Source organism: Siphateles boraxobius, unplaced genomic scaffold (genome assembly GCF_051911475.1).
Source record: "Siphateles boraxobius isolate OS27281-9 unplaced genomic scaffold, OSU_SipBor_1 130, whole genome shotgun sequence".
In the NCBI taxonomy this organism is placed as follows: Eukaryota; Metazoa; Chordata; class Actinopteri; order Cypriniformes; family Leuciscidae; genus Siphateles; species Siphateles boraxobius.
In genome coordinates this window covers 16038532-16053607 of record NW_027508734.1, presented here as the reverse complement: position 1 = coordinate 16053607, position 15076 = coordinate 16038532, and the positions used below count along the sequence as shown (strand labels likewise).

General features: G+C 36.5%; 3 protein-coding genes across 4 annotated transcripts; 2 read left to right on the top strand and 1 right to left on the bottom strand.

The window, feature by feature from the left end:
• nedd8 (NEDD8 ubiquitin like modifier) lies at window positions 1–1502 on the bottom strand. Its single transcript, XM_077228121.1, has 4 exons — window positions 936–1502; window positions 680–727; window positions 466–548; window positions 1–383 (listed from the first exon to the last, which is right to left on the bottom strand). The coding sequence occupies exons 1-4, from the start codon at window positions 951–953 to the stop codon at window positions 263–265; spliced, it is 270 nt and encodes an 89-aa protein (XP_077084236.1). The 5' UTR covers window positions 954–1502; the 3' UTR covers window positions 1–262.
• Window positions 1126–7670, top strand: gmpr2 (guanosine monophosphate reductase 2). Of its 2 annotated transcripts, none has more exons than XM_077228119.1 (10): window positions 1126–1560; window positions 1971–2097; window positions 2270–2389; window positions 2822–2905; window positions 2986–3159; window positions 3255–3336; window positions 3425–3531; window positions 3672–3714; window positions 5973–6132; window positions 6339–7670. In XM_077228119.1, exons 2-10 carry the CDS (start codon window positions 2011–2013, stop codon window positions 6526–6528), a joined length of 1047 nt encoding a protein of 348 aa, XP_077084234.1. In that variant the 5' UTR covers window positions 1126–1560; window positions 1971–2010; the 3' UTR covers window positions 6529–7670. The 2 variants fall into 2 exon arrangements, with proteins under 2 accessions (XP_077084234.1, XP_077084235.1); XM_077228120.1 differs by having other exon boundaries at window positions 1464–1560; window positions 1935–2097.
• Window positions 7670–13493, top strand: LOC143737134 (E3 ubiquitin-protein ligase TRIM21). Its single transcript, XM_077228117.1, has 7 exons — window positions 7670–8134; window positions 8420–8979; window positions 9054–9149; window positions 11207–11440; window positions 11510–11657; window positions 11840–11866; window positions 12296–13493. Exons 2-7 carry the CDS (start codon window positions 8422–8424, stop codon window positions 12868–12870), a joined length of 1638 nt encoding a protein of 545 aa, XP_077084232.1. The 5' UTR covers window positions 7670–8134; window positions 8420–8421; the 3' UTR covers window positions 12871–13493.
• Window positions 13494–15076: the final 1583 nt, after the last annotated feature.

The following is a 15076-nucleotide window of genomic DNA, read 5'->3' as shown; positions in this document are numbered from 1 at the left end:
TTAAATAGTTGCATACATTTTTATTGACAAACTGATACATCAGTTTTACCTTGATTTCTAACACTTCTTGTAAACTTAAAAAGAGCACAATCATGCTCTTAACAAATTAAGGGGTAATGGCATAACAGGAGGAAGCTGATGAATGTTCCAACAAAAAAAGATTATAGTGGCTACCACTCGTCCGTCCAGATGGTTCAAATGGTTTCTAGCGACATGTGCGAAGTACACTGGATATCTAAGGTGGTCAAGGCAGGACTGGCGGTTACATAGTAAGAAGGAGGCTGCTGGGATGCTGGTGGAGATGCCCACCTCTTAGAGCAAGAACCAGATGCAGCACAGAGCCACCCTGGATCTTGTAATCCGCTGCCGTTTTCTCATCATTCCTGGGTGGAAAAGATGGAGGGTTTAAAATAAAGATAAAGAAATGTACCGGAGCAGGATGAGCGTGTGAGTAAAATGCCTTACATCTGTTTTCCACTGTAGATGAGTCTCTGTTGCTGGGGTGGGATTCCCTCTTTCTCCTCCACTCTCTCTTTTATTCTCTCCACCTGAAACAGGATGGACACATCAAATGAATGCACATCAAATCAAATGGGCGTTTACAATTTAAACTATAAATGACTGCGTGTTAACACACAGCTAAGCGTTCATCGTTCAAGTATTCTATATTGTTGCTTACCTTGTCTGTGGGCTCGATGTCAATCTCGATTTCTTTGCCAGTGAGCGTCTTTAAGGACAATGCATACGATTAGTTATTTATTTATACATTAGATTTCCTTCTGATGGGTCTGATGTAATTTTTTAAAATAAATGGCCGTTTGTCTGATTTACAACGCCTTACTATATTTAATGAAATAATTAAATTCGCTACCGGCGTAACTTACTGGACAATAATTGTGCTGAAAGAAATGCATTATACTTCGTTAAATTCTTACCTTGACTTTAATTAGCATTGTGGCTTCTCTTGTTCTAGAAATTCATACAGGAAAAAATGGATGCAAATATAATTAACTGACGGTAGAAGAAGTTCAGATTTCTATAATCAGTTATTCCCACAATTTCTCCACCACCGTATTAGAAGTTCCTGTGTCACTGAAAAATAATTCCTACCATTCTAGTGTATGTACGAAAGGTTCCTAGGCGCTAACTTATGAGGAGAATAACGGCATTCGATGCCAGAAGACGATTTAGAATTTATAAAATGAACTCATTGTTTTAGATTTTATTACTTAAATTTAGCTTACTTACATTTATCACATAGCTAACTGAACTAACACTATATAATACGATATTTTAGTTAAATCCAAACTGCGTACCCGGAAAATTGTATAAAAATTGGGTCATTTATTGCGACAGTAAAGCTGCGAAGCAAACGGTTTTTTTGTAGTTGTTCGCGGAAGGTTTGAACTTGAATTCACGCGGAAGCCGCCAGCACAGAGACTACATGCGCTGACAGCCGTAAAAATCCGTCCTCCTAACATGACCGCCTCCAACCCGGAAGCAGGTTTCAATCTCTCATATATAACGTTACCTACAAGAGGTGCACGTCTCCAATTATAGGTAGGATAATATTTTGTTTGGTAAATAAAGTATATGAATAAGGATGCATTTATATTTGTTTGTAATAAGCAGCAAAAATATTTAGTGTCAAGGTGACTTAGAAGTTATTCTCTTATGGCTTAGGACTAGTTGTCTGACAGTTAGACTAGACATGTGCAGAACACATAACCACATGTGATATATTTTAGGGTCATTTAATTAGATTAGTTTATGATGCATTGGTTAACACTCCCGCCTCAAATGGAGTAAGTATTTGGTATTACAAAGAGTTTGAACATTTTTTTTGAGATATTTATGTATAAGTTTATTTCCTGTCTCACAGTGTATCACCCTCCCCCTTCCCTTCTCAACCCCTTCAACTCCCATAACTGTAGTGGGAATGTTTTTCTTTCTCTTCTCTTGTGTTACAGACAGTGAGATACAGTCTCAAGGCCATCCTCATCAGCAGCCATGCCACGTATTGAAAATGATATCAAGCTCGACTTCAAGGACGTGCTGCTTCGACCCAAAAGAAGCACTCTCAAATCTCGCAGTGAGGTTAGTCATTCTTGATACATTTTCATTTGCATTAAAGGAGACATATTGAGTATTAGGTTTAGTCTGGCCTCAGTTTATTTAAAATTTCATTGCAATCACACATGCAGTGCAATCTTAACTACATTTTGGGTTCTCTTTCATTACTTTTTTTCCACACTCTCTTCTGTTTCAGGTGGATCTCATGCGCAGTTTTACTTTCAGAAACTCGAAGGGCAGTTATCATGGGATTCCCATCATCGCCGCCAACATGGACACCGTGGGGACTTTTGAAATGGCTTTAGCTTTACATCAAGTATGAATGAACTCTTAGAATTTTCACACAACTGAACAATCTAAACAAATACTTTCATAATGTCAAAAATGTTAAAGGACAGAAAAATTATCACAAATGCAATATCACTGGTCTATATTATGTCAGCATGACTTGATGTGGAGTCCAGTGGTCAAAATAGAGCAATTATGTGACCATGTGGACATTTTTTTTTTAACGTTTGTTGTCATGTATCCTGCACCTGTACCCAGTTTCGGTTAGATGCATGAAAAACAGATGTTTGAAATGAATTATTGGTTTTCTAAGAGGACAAAGAATATTTGTGTGAAGTGTTGATAGCTATAATTAAGGTTTTATTATTTTTTATACCCTTTTGTCCATTTAACAGACTGCGGGTGTTTATTAATAGTTGAAACCATTATTTAAGTATTTATATATATATTTTTTTTGTAGTTTACTCTTTTTACAGCCATACATAAGCATTACTGTGTGGATGACTGGAAGGAGTTTGCTGCCAAGCACCCAGAATGCTTACAGGTGAGCAGCATCGTTTTATAATCTAATTTTAATAAGCTAATTTTATAATCTAGTCTATGGCTCTTTCTTTCTGTCTCCAGAGTGTAGCCGTCAGCACAGGGACGAGTGAGGGGGATTTTGAGAGATTGGGGGCCATTATGGCTGCTGTACCTCAAATTCAGTACATTTGTGTTGATGTAGCCAATGGCTACTCCGAACACTTTGTCAACTTTGTGAAAGACGTGAGGCAGATGTTCTCTACGCACACGATCATGGTCAGTTACTTTTCAACGTTATCATTTAAACATTTTGTTTGCATTATCTCATTAGCAATCATCTTAATATTTTGAAATCCATTTTTGTTTTGTAGGCTGGTAATGTGGTCACAGGAGAGATGGTTGAAGAGCTGATTCTTGCTGGTGCTGACATCATCAAAGTAGGCATTGGACCAGGTGACATCATCAGTCAATTATTGACAAAGTTTCAGATGGTGTTCCAATTCACATTACACCATTTTCACAAATATTTTCATGTGTATAGGTTCTGTGTGCACCACTCGTAAGAAGACCGGCGTGGGTTATCCTCAGCTGAGTGCAGTCATTGAGTGCGCTGATGCTGCACACGGCCTGGGTGGACACATCATATCTGTGAGAATCTTGTGTTTGAGAGCAAACTTCTTTCAATAGAAATGAATAGTAACAGTCCCACCATGCTCCTTGCGTGCTTTGTGTAAAAAAAATCTTTGATCATGTATATGTGGGACTCATCTGTTTTTGTCTTTCTGTAGGATGGAGGATGTACCTGTCCAGGTGACGTCTCCAAGGCATTTGGTGAGTCTTGGGCTTTAACACAGATCAGATATTGTTGCACACGAGACAAAAATCCGCAGAATATCAGAATTTTTTGTATCTCTTCTGGGCCACTTCCAAATCGGGTTTTAAATTAGATAGATATCCAATATCTGGACATCTGCCTTGCGTCTAAAAACATATATCCGATTCCCGATGGAATTCCAAGCCACCACAAGGCAAGAGAAGCACATTTCCCACAAAGATAAGCCGACGTGCCTGTACTCAGTCACACAAAAACTACAGCATTTTTTTTATTGAGGCAGAGACTTTTTATTTAGGCAAGAGATTGTGTACGCAATGAAACATTCTGGAGCACAGACACTTGTTTTGAGCTGCTGCCCTTGAATTTTATATAAAATAAATAACTTTGCTACTGAAAGCTACACTATATTTTATTTTAGTGAATGTTATATTTTATTATTTTATAAGTAACGTTGCAACTACATGTCAACTAACTTTCATTAGATCATTAGTAGACTGTCTGCTATATATATTTGCTAACTCTTTATTGTGATGGTCCTCCAACAGACATTTTACTGACTATAAGTAGCTTTGCAAGTACATGTCAACTTATTCTAACCGTACCAGTCTGCTAATACTGTACGGACACTCTGAGAGTAATAGACGTGTAGGTGCAGTGTTACTTATAGTCAACAGAATGATTTAAATTGACCATCATAGTGATAAAGCTCACACTATATAGGGACGCAAGTAATTCACATGCAAAATCTCTTTCTCGACTTCATTCAAATAAATGTAATCTACATTATTTCACTTCAGAATTCTAAATCTAAATGACCCGTTGATAAAATAACTAAGAAAGAATAGTGTTATTTTTAATCCGTTCATTCAAATTTTGTGCTGTAAACATCAATGACAGCTTTCTCTTATCCATGCCGGCTAGTAATCATGGTATAAGTGGGATAATCACATCAGGTCAAGTCATCTTTATTTATATAGTAGTTTTTACAGTATACAGATTTTACAGTATGCAGATTGTTTCAAAGCAACTTCACAGTATTAAACAAGAAAATAGCAGTATAAATGTTTCAAAGTTCTTCAATTATGAAACGAATACAACATCAGCTGTAAAGCAGCTCAAAGACAGTAGTATCATTATTCTGTTGATTCAGTTTAGTTTTATTAGTTATGACATGAACTCAATTAAACTATAAATACACATTTCTGGTGTGCATTAAAATAATTTATATATACGACCATTCAAAACCTGAGTGTCAACTGCGTCGCCGAAAACAATCACCAGTGGAATCCTTCTAGTTTGAACATTGGACTCGGACATTCCTTGTTGCCTTACTACATGTGAAAACCACATTTTCAGCTATTGGTGAAGTGGTGGAAATTCATCTGTTAAATAAAGTCAGGTCTCTCATTGGTAAAAAATCAAACAAGATTTATTTGTCTGTGATCGTGATCTAGGAAAGTCTCTCTTGCTACAAAAGTGTATTTCAGAGAGCTACAAAAGTGAGTTCTAAAATATAGTATTTATTCAGCACAATCATACATATTAATTTATCATTGAACAAAGACATCAAAAATGTATTTCATAAGCAAATGAACAGATTACCGTAAAACCTCCTACTTTTTTTTTCTTTCTTTCTTTTTTTTACCACACCCATTTCATCTTTGTCCACCTTGGTCTTTCTCAACATCGCATAATATGTCTACCTTATGCTTGTAAAGGTTTTTTAATTGGAAACATTTTATCTGACGTTTCCCAGGCCTACTGACCTTGACTACAGAAAGAAGTATTTTTCAGTACTTCTTTTTTCACAGTATATGGCTATAGAAAGCAGATTAGACTTGAAACGTGAGCGAGAGAGAAAGAAAACAACATACAATAAGATTTCATACAATTTCCCAAAATATTGATTTACACAGTTATGTATACACGTTGAAAATAAAAAAAACAGTATATAAAAACAAAAACCTAAACCTTAAACGTAAAGAATATACTGTGAATTATAAAAAAAAATCCTTCCTCCTTTCTACACATCCTCCCTTCAGGGACAAACTGCAGACTGTTTTCAGAACGGAGTGCTAATTTCAAAAGCAAAAACAAAATGTATCTTTCACTTTAAAAGTTATGCAAGGTAATCTCTGTACCTCATGCTAAATTAACTGATTTAATCGTGTATAAGCAATGGTATTGACTGAATATACAGGAAAATAATATTTTTCTTTTAGGCTTGTGTTTGATTGGCTAAACTGTGTGACAGGGGCGGGGGCTGACTTTGTGATGCTGGGAGGAATGCTTGCTGGCCATTCTGAGAGTGGGGGCGAAACCATAGAGAAAAACGGCACAAAGTACAAACTGTTCTACGGCATGAGCTCAGATACAGCCATGAAGAGGCATGCAGGAGGTGTAGCAGAGTATAGGTACAGTAAGCACATGCTGGAGCTTGTTGATTATTTTATCTAGTGGTTTGTACATTGCATTACATTCATGTTACTCGATAAATAATGATCATGCAAAAAACAAGCCTGAGTATGAAAGCGAATGGCCAGTTTGATTTAAAACCATGTATTCTGGTTTAAAAAGATTTTCAGTTGATTAAGATTGACTGTCATTATTGTGTTTTCAGGGCATCGGAGGGTAAAACGGTTGAAGTGCCTTACAAAGGGCCTGTGGAGGGGACGGTGAGAGATGTGCTGGGTGGAGTTCGTTCCACCTGCACATACGTGGGTGCTGCTAAGCTGAAAGAGCTGAGTCGTCGTACCACCTTCATTAGGGTGACCCAACAACTCAACACAGTGTTTGGTAATGACAATTAAGCCAGTTCTAAGGTCTAACCAGGTCCATATTGGCCCAACGTATGTCAAATCCATGCAAATGTCATTTTATTCTCTCCACAGTCATGCACACATGTGTTTGTTCTCTCTCTCTCACACACACACACACACACACACACACACACACACACACACATACACCTTACATTGTCATTTAGCGTTTAATGTGTATTTTGGGGTTCACACATCAGTTTTTGAATTCACCAGATACTGTATTGGCCACAACATGGCCTTTCATTTTTTTGATTAATCAGTCTTTGGAAACTTCTAAGTTTGAAATAAGAGGTTTAGAATTTTTTGAGTATTCAAGGACACTAATGATAGTGTATGTTTTGTGCAGTTTGTGTTTTAGGTCATAATCTGAAATCTTGAGTTCATTTAAAGGTAATTTGTCTAAACAACCTTAGACAAGATGCTCTATTAGAGCCTTATATTTTATTCAAATAATTCAGACTTTTTTGTGAATTTTATCTAACTGTCTATGCCTAATGTCTTATAATTTGATATTCTATTCTCCCTGGACCAACTCGTATTAGCGGTCTGTTATACAATATGCTAAAGACATCCGTTATGTACTACCATTCTATTATATAGCATATATTTGAAGACCAAAGCAAGGGTATTTTTTTACCCTTTTAACAGTTCCCCCTGTGTTTGTATGTTGCAAATACAGTGGTATTACACAATCTTACGAAGTCTTAATAAGTTTTTGTCATAGTATTGGCATGATTTTATGCATTTTAGCCTGGTTTGATCGTTAGATATACTGCAGACTCAAATATTTCTACTTAACATTTAATTGAGCTTGATAATTTCATTTTTGTATTTTTGTTTTACTGTTTATACTATTGATATTCCATTACAGTTAGTGTTCTCATTGATTATGATTCAATTGATGGAGCAGATTAGAATGAATGTGAAAGAAATGAAACCCATTTCCCCACTTAACTAGAGCTAGATGGTCCCAGTTGGCTGATAAGTGGATGGTTTAATTTAATCCATATTGATATTGATCTTTTTTTCTTATATATTTCACTTAAAATAATTCCAGATCAAATTATTTCAGATGTTCAGGAGTTAACATTCCTGTATTGTATTATGAAAATAAATTAATTAGATAATCATGACTTGTGATGCGTGTTCTTTGCTTTGTATGTACATAATGTTAAATATCTTGAGCATAAGAAAATATTTGTTTACAATTGAAATACAAATAATTGTCTTTGTGTCTGTCAAGCCCTTGATCTGTTTTTCAAGCTGAATGTAAACATGCTGCCGCCCTTCTTTTATTACATTTAAAACCTGCAAGTAGTAGTTCATGCAGAACATATTACATACAGATTATTTAAAAGATTTCCCTGTGATTTCCTCTCACAGTGTCCATCTTAATGAGAACATCAGTCAGCCTTAAAATGATAGTCTGTTTCAGCACAATACACCAGAGTACAGTCAGTAGCAAAATAATTGCATGGGAGGGGTTATGATGTTATAAAAGAAGGTGACGTACAGTGAGGAGGAACAGGTGGCAACGTACACTCCTTCCAATTGCAGTACCACACAGCTGCACTGAGGACACAACAACTTAGAGGTAAGGAACACTTCTAATTTGCCAGTGAAATGTTTTCTTCATCTTTTGTTAATTGATGCATTTGATGATTTATTTTAATTGTGCAAATGTGGCATTTTCAGATTTAATTTGTAATGCAAATCCTTTGTGTAATGGCAATTAAACCATATGCTGCATTTCACATCCTGTCTCAAAACCGGTTTGACAGGTTAAATTTGTTTAAAAGGGAAGGACAGGCCTAGTTATCTTATATCCTAAGTGTGTATTTATATGCTTTGTACAATCATAATTTTCTCCTCCCTCCAGTGATGGCTTCTTCCAGCACTTCCCAGGCTGCAGAACAGTGCCTGTGTTCAATATGTCAGGATTTCTTCACCGACCCAGCAACCATACCGTGTGGACACAACTTCTGCATGGAATGTATCAGTAAACACTGGGACAGCAGTTTGGAGACTCGATGCCCCCTTTGCAAGAAGGACTTTCACTTGAGACCAGATCTTGACATCAACAGAGAGTTCAGAGATCTCATCGAACAACTGAAAAGGGTAGAAAGTCCTGTCCAACCTGGAGTAATACCATGTGATGCCTGCTCAAAAATAAAAAGAGGTGCTTTAAAGTCTTGCCTGCATTGTGAAGGATCTTTCTGTAAAACACACCTAGAGCCCCATAACACCGTAGCAAAACTGAAGAAACACAAACTTATCAACCCTGTGGAGAATCTGGAGAATTATATTTGCCCAAAGCATGAGAGTCCGCTGGAGCTGTTCTGCAGAGATGATCAAATGTGCGTGTGCACGTCGTGTACGATAAAAGACCACAAAACCCACAACACTGTTACTGTAGAGGAAGAGAGTGAAGAACGGAAGGTGAGAGACGTTTAATCTATATTTATTTGTACTTTAATGACTTTGCCTAAAAAACGCTTCATATCTGTCCACAGTCTCAGTTTGGGAAAAGGCAGGCTGAGGTTCATTTGATGATTCAGAACAGAATGAAGAAAATTGAAGATATCAAATGTTTGGTACAGCTCAGCAAGGTAAGTCTTGTTGAATGTTCATACAAAGTTTTAATGTGATCGAAACACAACATTGATTGATCTATTTAATTATGTACATAAATTGCATTCAAGGTATACATTTTAGCAGTTCATTGGTCTTCTAAACAATTATATAAAGATCTAAATTATAAGAAGAGATATGATAAAAATGAAGAAAATTACAGATCTTGAAAATCTCTAGGGGCCAGGAAGTTTTCATAAGGTGACAAAAACATACTGTGCACATGTGTATAGACCACATCCTGTAAAGATGACGTATGTTGCATTATGTGTGTGTGGGTGAATATGGGTCTTTGTTGTGTATAACAGCAGTTAGTAGTTAAATGTCTAGATAGGTAGAAAAATTATAAAATGTAAAATTAAAAAATGTGTGCATTGCTAATGCCATTGACACAAACAGGAAAGCATTGACGCAGGTAAAACCAAGCATTGAAACAAAATGTAACAATGAACGCACGCAGGAAATATGCTGACGCAAGTAGAAGCAACATGTACGCAAATGTAGACATATTTTGCGTCATTAGTGATTATAAAAGGGTTCTTTTCGAGCTCTCTAACAGAGTTGTAGATGTGTGTGTAAAAGATCTTCTGTTGAGAGCAAGCGGAAGCCAGGCACAGACCACAACCCTCAGAAAAAGACACCTGATTTTCTTAGAGACAGCGCATATATTGAACAAAGACAGTGTAAGCCTTAAAATGTAATTGTGTATTCTGGCCCATGGAACTTCCAGCTTAGCTGGCATAGAGTGGTGTATTTAGCTTTTGCCTCAGCAAGAAATGATACAATGAGAATGAGAATGAGGACTGCCCTCAAAATTCTGAATAGTATTGTCCCAGTCTTTTTTTTTTTTTTTTTTGCTTTAGAGTAAGAACCTTAGGCCTAGGGGGTAATGTAGAGATCAGAGTAGACCCTGAGATAATATAATCAAAGAAGAGAATATTATATGCCTATCTGACTTCTCAAGAATCTGTAAAGGTAGACCTTTTACAGGAATTGAGTAATATAAATAGAGGAAGTGGCTTGTGACCAAGATAATAGTTAAGCACATCATGCATTCTCATTCACCCAAACATCCCAATCAGAATTTAGGCACAGATAGAGTTTGTGGTTTTTACCATTTGGGCATTGATTAAAAACAATCTGAGCCTGAGGCGGGCTGTGTGTTGAGAAGTTTGATGAAGTGCTGTAGAATGCCCCGACCAATCAAAAAATAACTCCAGAAAATTGCAGTATTTTTCTTTTACTAACTGTCACAAGCAAAAACGGACAGATATATTTGCGTGCTATTAAGGTGCTAATAACGGGGAGTTTAATTTATCTTCATGAATGAATATGTATCTTCATGTTTACTTGTAGCCTATCTCTGACTGATTTTACAGTGTCATTTGGCCTCCACTAAAATAGGTCATACCATGAGCGGTTGAAATATGCTAGAAAACCTCGCTCTTTTAAGAACGTGCATTTATTGCATGAACGGACCAAGAATGTAATGTAAGTATATATAATGCATATGCATAGTTCAGTTGAAACTGAATGCACAAGGCAAACTGTCAGCTTAAATAACAACACTGAAATGCGAATGCGCTGTTTACCTTAAGATCAGCTTTGGGCTACTGTCAAACATGTCCATCTACCCTAGCACGTGTTTAAACAATGAAAAAGCTGTGCAGTGAAAAGGAAAAATGTTCTGTTCAAGTTACGGTCGTTACTGTATAGGCGTTTTCCAAATTGTCACTGGACAGTAGAAAAGTGAAAATGATAGCAGTTTATTAAAAGTGAAAATAAGAGCTGTGATATAAAATGTTCGGTATAAATAAACATAGAGATAGGAATAGTTACAATAGAATATCTATCTATGTCTGTCTGTCTGTCTGTCAAGTGTATTCTCTCTTGCATCTCATTTATTAGTTGCAACAAAAATTACCTGTGAGAATTACCTTTTAATTCAAATCAATAATTCATGTCACGTCCACATAATTATTTGTCTACTTGGTATCCATGTCATAAGACTGACTTTACATCATCCTTTATTTAGCAAAGCTCAGAAAAAGAGAAAGCGGACTGTGTTGAGCTGTTCACGGATCTGATCCGCTCCATAGAGAGCTGTCAGTCTGAGCTGCTGGAGGTGATGGAGCAGAAGCAGAAAGCTGAAGAGAAACAGGCTGAAGAGCTCATTAAAGAGCTGGAGCTGGAGATCACTGAGCTGAAGAGGAGAAACACTGAGCTGGAGCAGCTCTCACACACTGAAGATCACCTGCGCCTCCTACAGGTCAGTGTCCCTCTGTCTGCTCACTGCACATCACAGGACAACACTCAACATGCTTCTCTCCTGCTGTAGATTTATCCATCCCTGTGCAGCCCGTTAGACACCAAGATCTGGACTGGGATCAGTACTGACACTAATCTGAGGGAGGACGCTCTGAGGAGAGCTCTATCAAAGCATCAAGAATTTCTCAATGGTGCAATGGCGAAGATCACAGGAGCTGGTGAGATTCTCACTGTTATGATTAGAATGAAAACCGCTTGGTTTTTCTAGCATTTTTATTTTGAATTATTTTAATTTAATTATGCTTAAAAGCTAAGACTGGTACTGTTCTACAACTTATTTATGTTTTACAACTTATTTACTTTAGAGAATACTTATCAAATGTATAAATTGTTTCTACAGAGCTGAGGAGGATTGAGAAGTTTACAGGTACAAGTCATCTGTGCAATTTCCCTACATGTAAACATGCATACACTTTCACATTTATAGATGTAAGGGTTTTTCCTCAACTATGGGTACTTTGGACTGTGTGGAGTTTGTAAAAAAAGAATCTCACTCTTCTCACTACTTTAATTTGTCTACAAACAATGTCCAGCATTGGATATACATAAACATTTTTTTTTACTAAAAGTAATAAATAATATTTTGAGATTGACGTCTGGGACAAGTGTAAAACAATACAATCTATACATAAAGGGCATTTGAAAATGATGAACGCACATTGTAAAACATTTCCAGGGAGTTTAAATGGGACAATAACAAAAAGAAAAAGTGAATGCAATACCTGTATACTATGGCTGTATTGTTTATCCCGTACTACACAAGTCTGCTAAATACATGTTCTGATCTGTCTCTCAGTGAATGTGACTATGGATCCTGAAACTGCACACCCAAAACTCCTCTTGTCTGAAGATGACAAACAAGTTGGATATGGAGAAACACGACAGATTGTCCCAGACAATCCATGGAGGTTTGATAAATGTCCCAGTGTCCTGGGGAAGGAGGGATTCTCCTCTGGGAAATTTTATTTTGAGGTGCAAGTAGAAGGGAAAACTGAGTGGGACTTAGGTGTGGCGAGGGAGTCTGTTTTCAGGAAGGGAATAATCACTCTGAGTCCAAGGAATGGACTCTGGACTCTATGGTTGAGGAATGGAAGCGAGTACAAGGCTTGTGACTGTCTGTCTGTGTCTCTCTCCCTGAAAGTGAAGCCCCAGAAGGTGGGTGTGTTTGTGGATTATGAGGAGGGTCTGGTCTCCTTTTACAATGTGGAGTCCAGGTCTCATATCTACTCTTTCACCGATCAGTTTTTTACAGAGAAACTCCATCCTTACTTCAGCCCAGGCTTTAATAATGGAGATACAAATTCAGCCCCACTGATCATCTCACCTGTCAGCAAGAATAAGTGGATTTTTGTCGATAAAAACCATTTGTAGAAAAAATTTACAACAATTGTCATTTGGGATAAAATAATGAAAGTATTTTTTGCTTGCAGAACATTTTTTTTCACAATCATGTTTCTAACATTACAGTAACGCCTCAAATAAAGATGAATTTTACATTTGTTTTATTGATGAATCATATTCAGTCATGAAAAAATCACATTATCTCTTATTTTGATGTTTTGTCCGATACTGAATACATAATACCATCATTTCAGGACCTTTATTACCACTTCAGGACTTTATTGCTCAAATGTAACATGCATTTTCGCTCTCCAGGAATGGAAATCAAATATTAGATTAATAGGACAATATATAAATATTAATGTATTCCATTTTGTCAATAATGGCTTGGATTATCACTTCATTGTCAGTATGGCTTTTATCATTAAAGCCTCCAATGTCAGTTTTGATATTTGTCTGGAATGCCATTTCCAAACATATGATTTATTTGAGTGTTTTTCATCACTAAGCGATTAAAAACGTAACCTTTGAATGAAAAATAAAACATTCAAAACATTGGCATCTCTCAAACATTCAAAACATTTTTGAATGATTTCAGCTTTGTGGTAATGTGACAAAAAGCTGTTCTGATTAAAGTGCTGAACTCTGTCAAACATTTTTGTTTTGAATATTTAACTGAAGCTGTGATTCATTTAGTATTCTGGTTTCTCTTTCAATTGGATGTGGTTCTGGATCCTGATACAGCTCATCCAAAGCTCATCCTGTCTGAGATGAGACATGGAGACTAAAAGCAAGAAATCCCACACACTGACAAGAGGTTAGATTTCTATCCTTGCGTCCTGACAAAAGAGGGTTTCTTCTCTGGGAGATTTTACTGTGAGGAGCTGGTAAAGCGAGTGAGTGGTCAGAGCACTCTTAAATGGGCTTAAATGGGGATAGTCACACCATTTCCTGAGACTGATTTCTGAATTGTGTGGCTGAGGAACCATAAAGACTATTAGGTTGTCAATGAAATATTATCTTGTTTTTCTGTCTCTGACAGTTAAGCCCTGGAGTGTGGGTGTGTTTGTGGATTAAGGCCTCCTTTTAAAGTGTGGAATCTAGGTCTCATATCTACTCTTTCACTAATAAACTTTTAATCCCATGTTTTAATAGAAAAGGTAAAAACTTAGCTCCTCTGATCATCACAACTGGCAATTACGATGAATGAATTACATTTCAAATGAAAAAATACATTAATAGAAAAGGTGTGAAATAGAAAATATGTAGCCTATTAATATAATATCTAAGGATACAAATGACATAGGAAAATAGGAATGGCAGTTATTGGTATGCGTTGCTCTAATCAGTGGCGGTTCTAGACCATTTCAACTGGGGGGGGCCAAGCTGGGGCCAGTTGTACTGTTAGAGGGGCCAGTTACATTTAGACCTTATTGTTGTCATATAATTTTCTGCACTGCACTGCAGGCATTAACAGGCAAAATACCGTGTTTATAATCATTCAACAATGCATTTGCATTTCCATTATATTTTTACATTTGCATTACATATTCAGTATTAGTCACAGTAACTGTAATTGACATGATGTCCTTCTTTCTCTCCATTTTGGTGAGTACTATAGAGCAAAAGCAATGGGGACCAAGAAGCGTATTAATTCATTTACTGAAAATAACTGACTTGCTAGGTAACTACGTCTAACCGTTTACAGGGTTCCTGCACACTTTTTAAAGTCAAATTAAAGGCTTTTTAAGACCTGAGGAAATCAAAATTCATACCGTACATTAGGGGTGTGCAATATTGACAAAAATATATCTCAATATTTTCAATGTTTTGTTGATAATTAGATGATATTTTACTGATTGTGTTTTTGTGCTGGTGCCATGGCTGGTTTAGGCCTGTTGTTGACAGCAGACTTACAAAGATATTCATATTTTTTAATATTCTATGCAGTGGTCAGTTAACAGCAGGGACCGAAATTAATTTTTTTATTCATTTTTTATTCATTTAATTTGCCACCTTAAATTGATTTCCAGGGGCATTTTCACCTATATATAGACATTCTTTCTAAACTTATTTAGAGTTATGAATCACCTTTTATGTCAAATACTAACATTCAAATTATACAGTAATTATACTTATTTATACAATAATACTTAATTATACAGTACCACTGTTACCAGTCAAATGAAATAATTTAATCAATATCCATCTTTGCAGTGCAGAGGTGACACAGAAG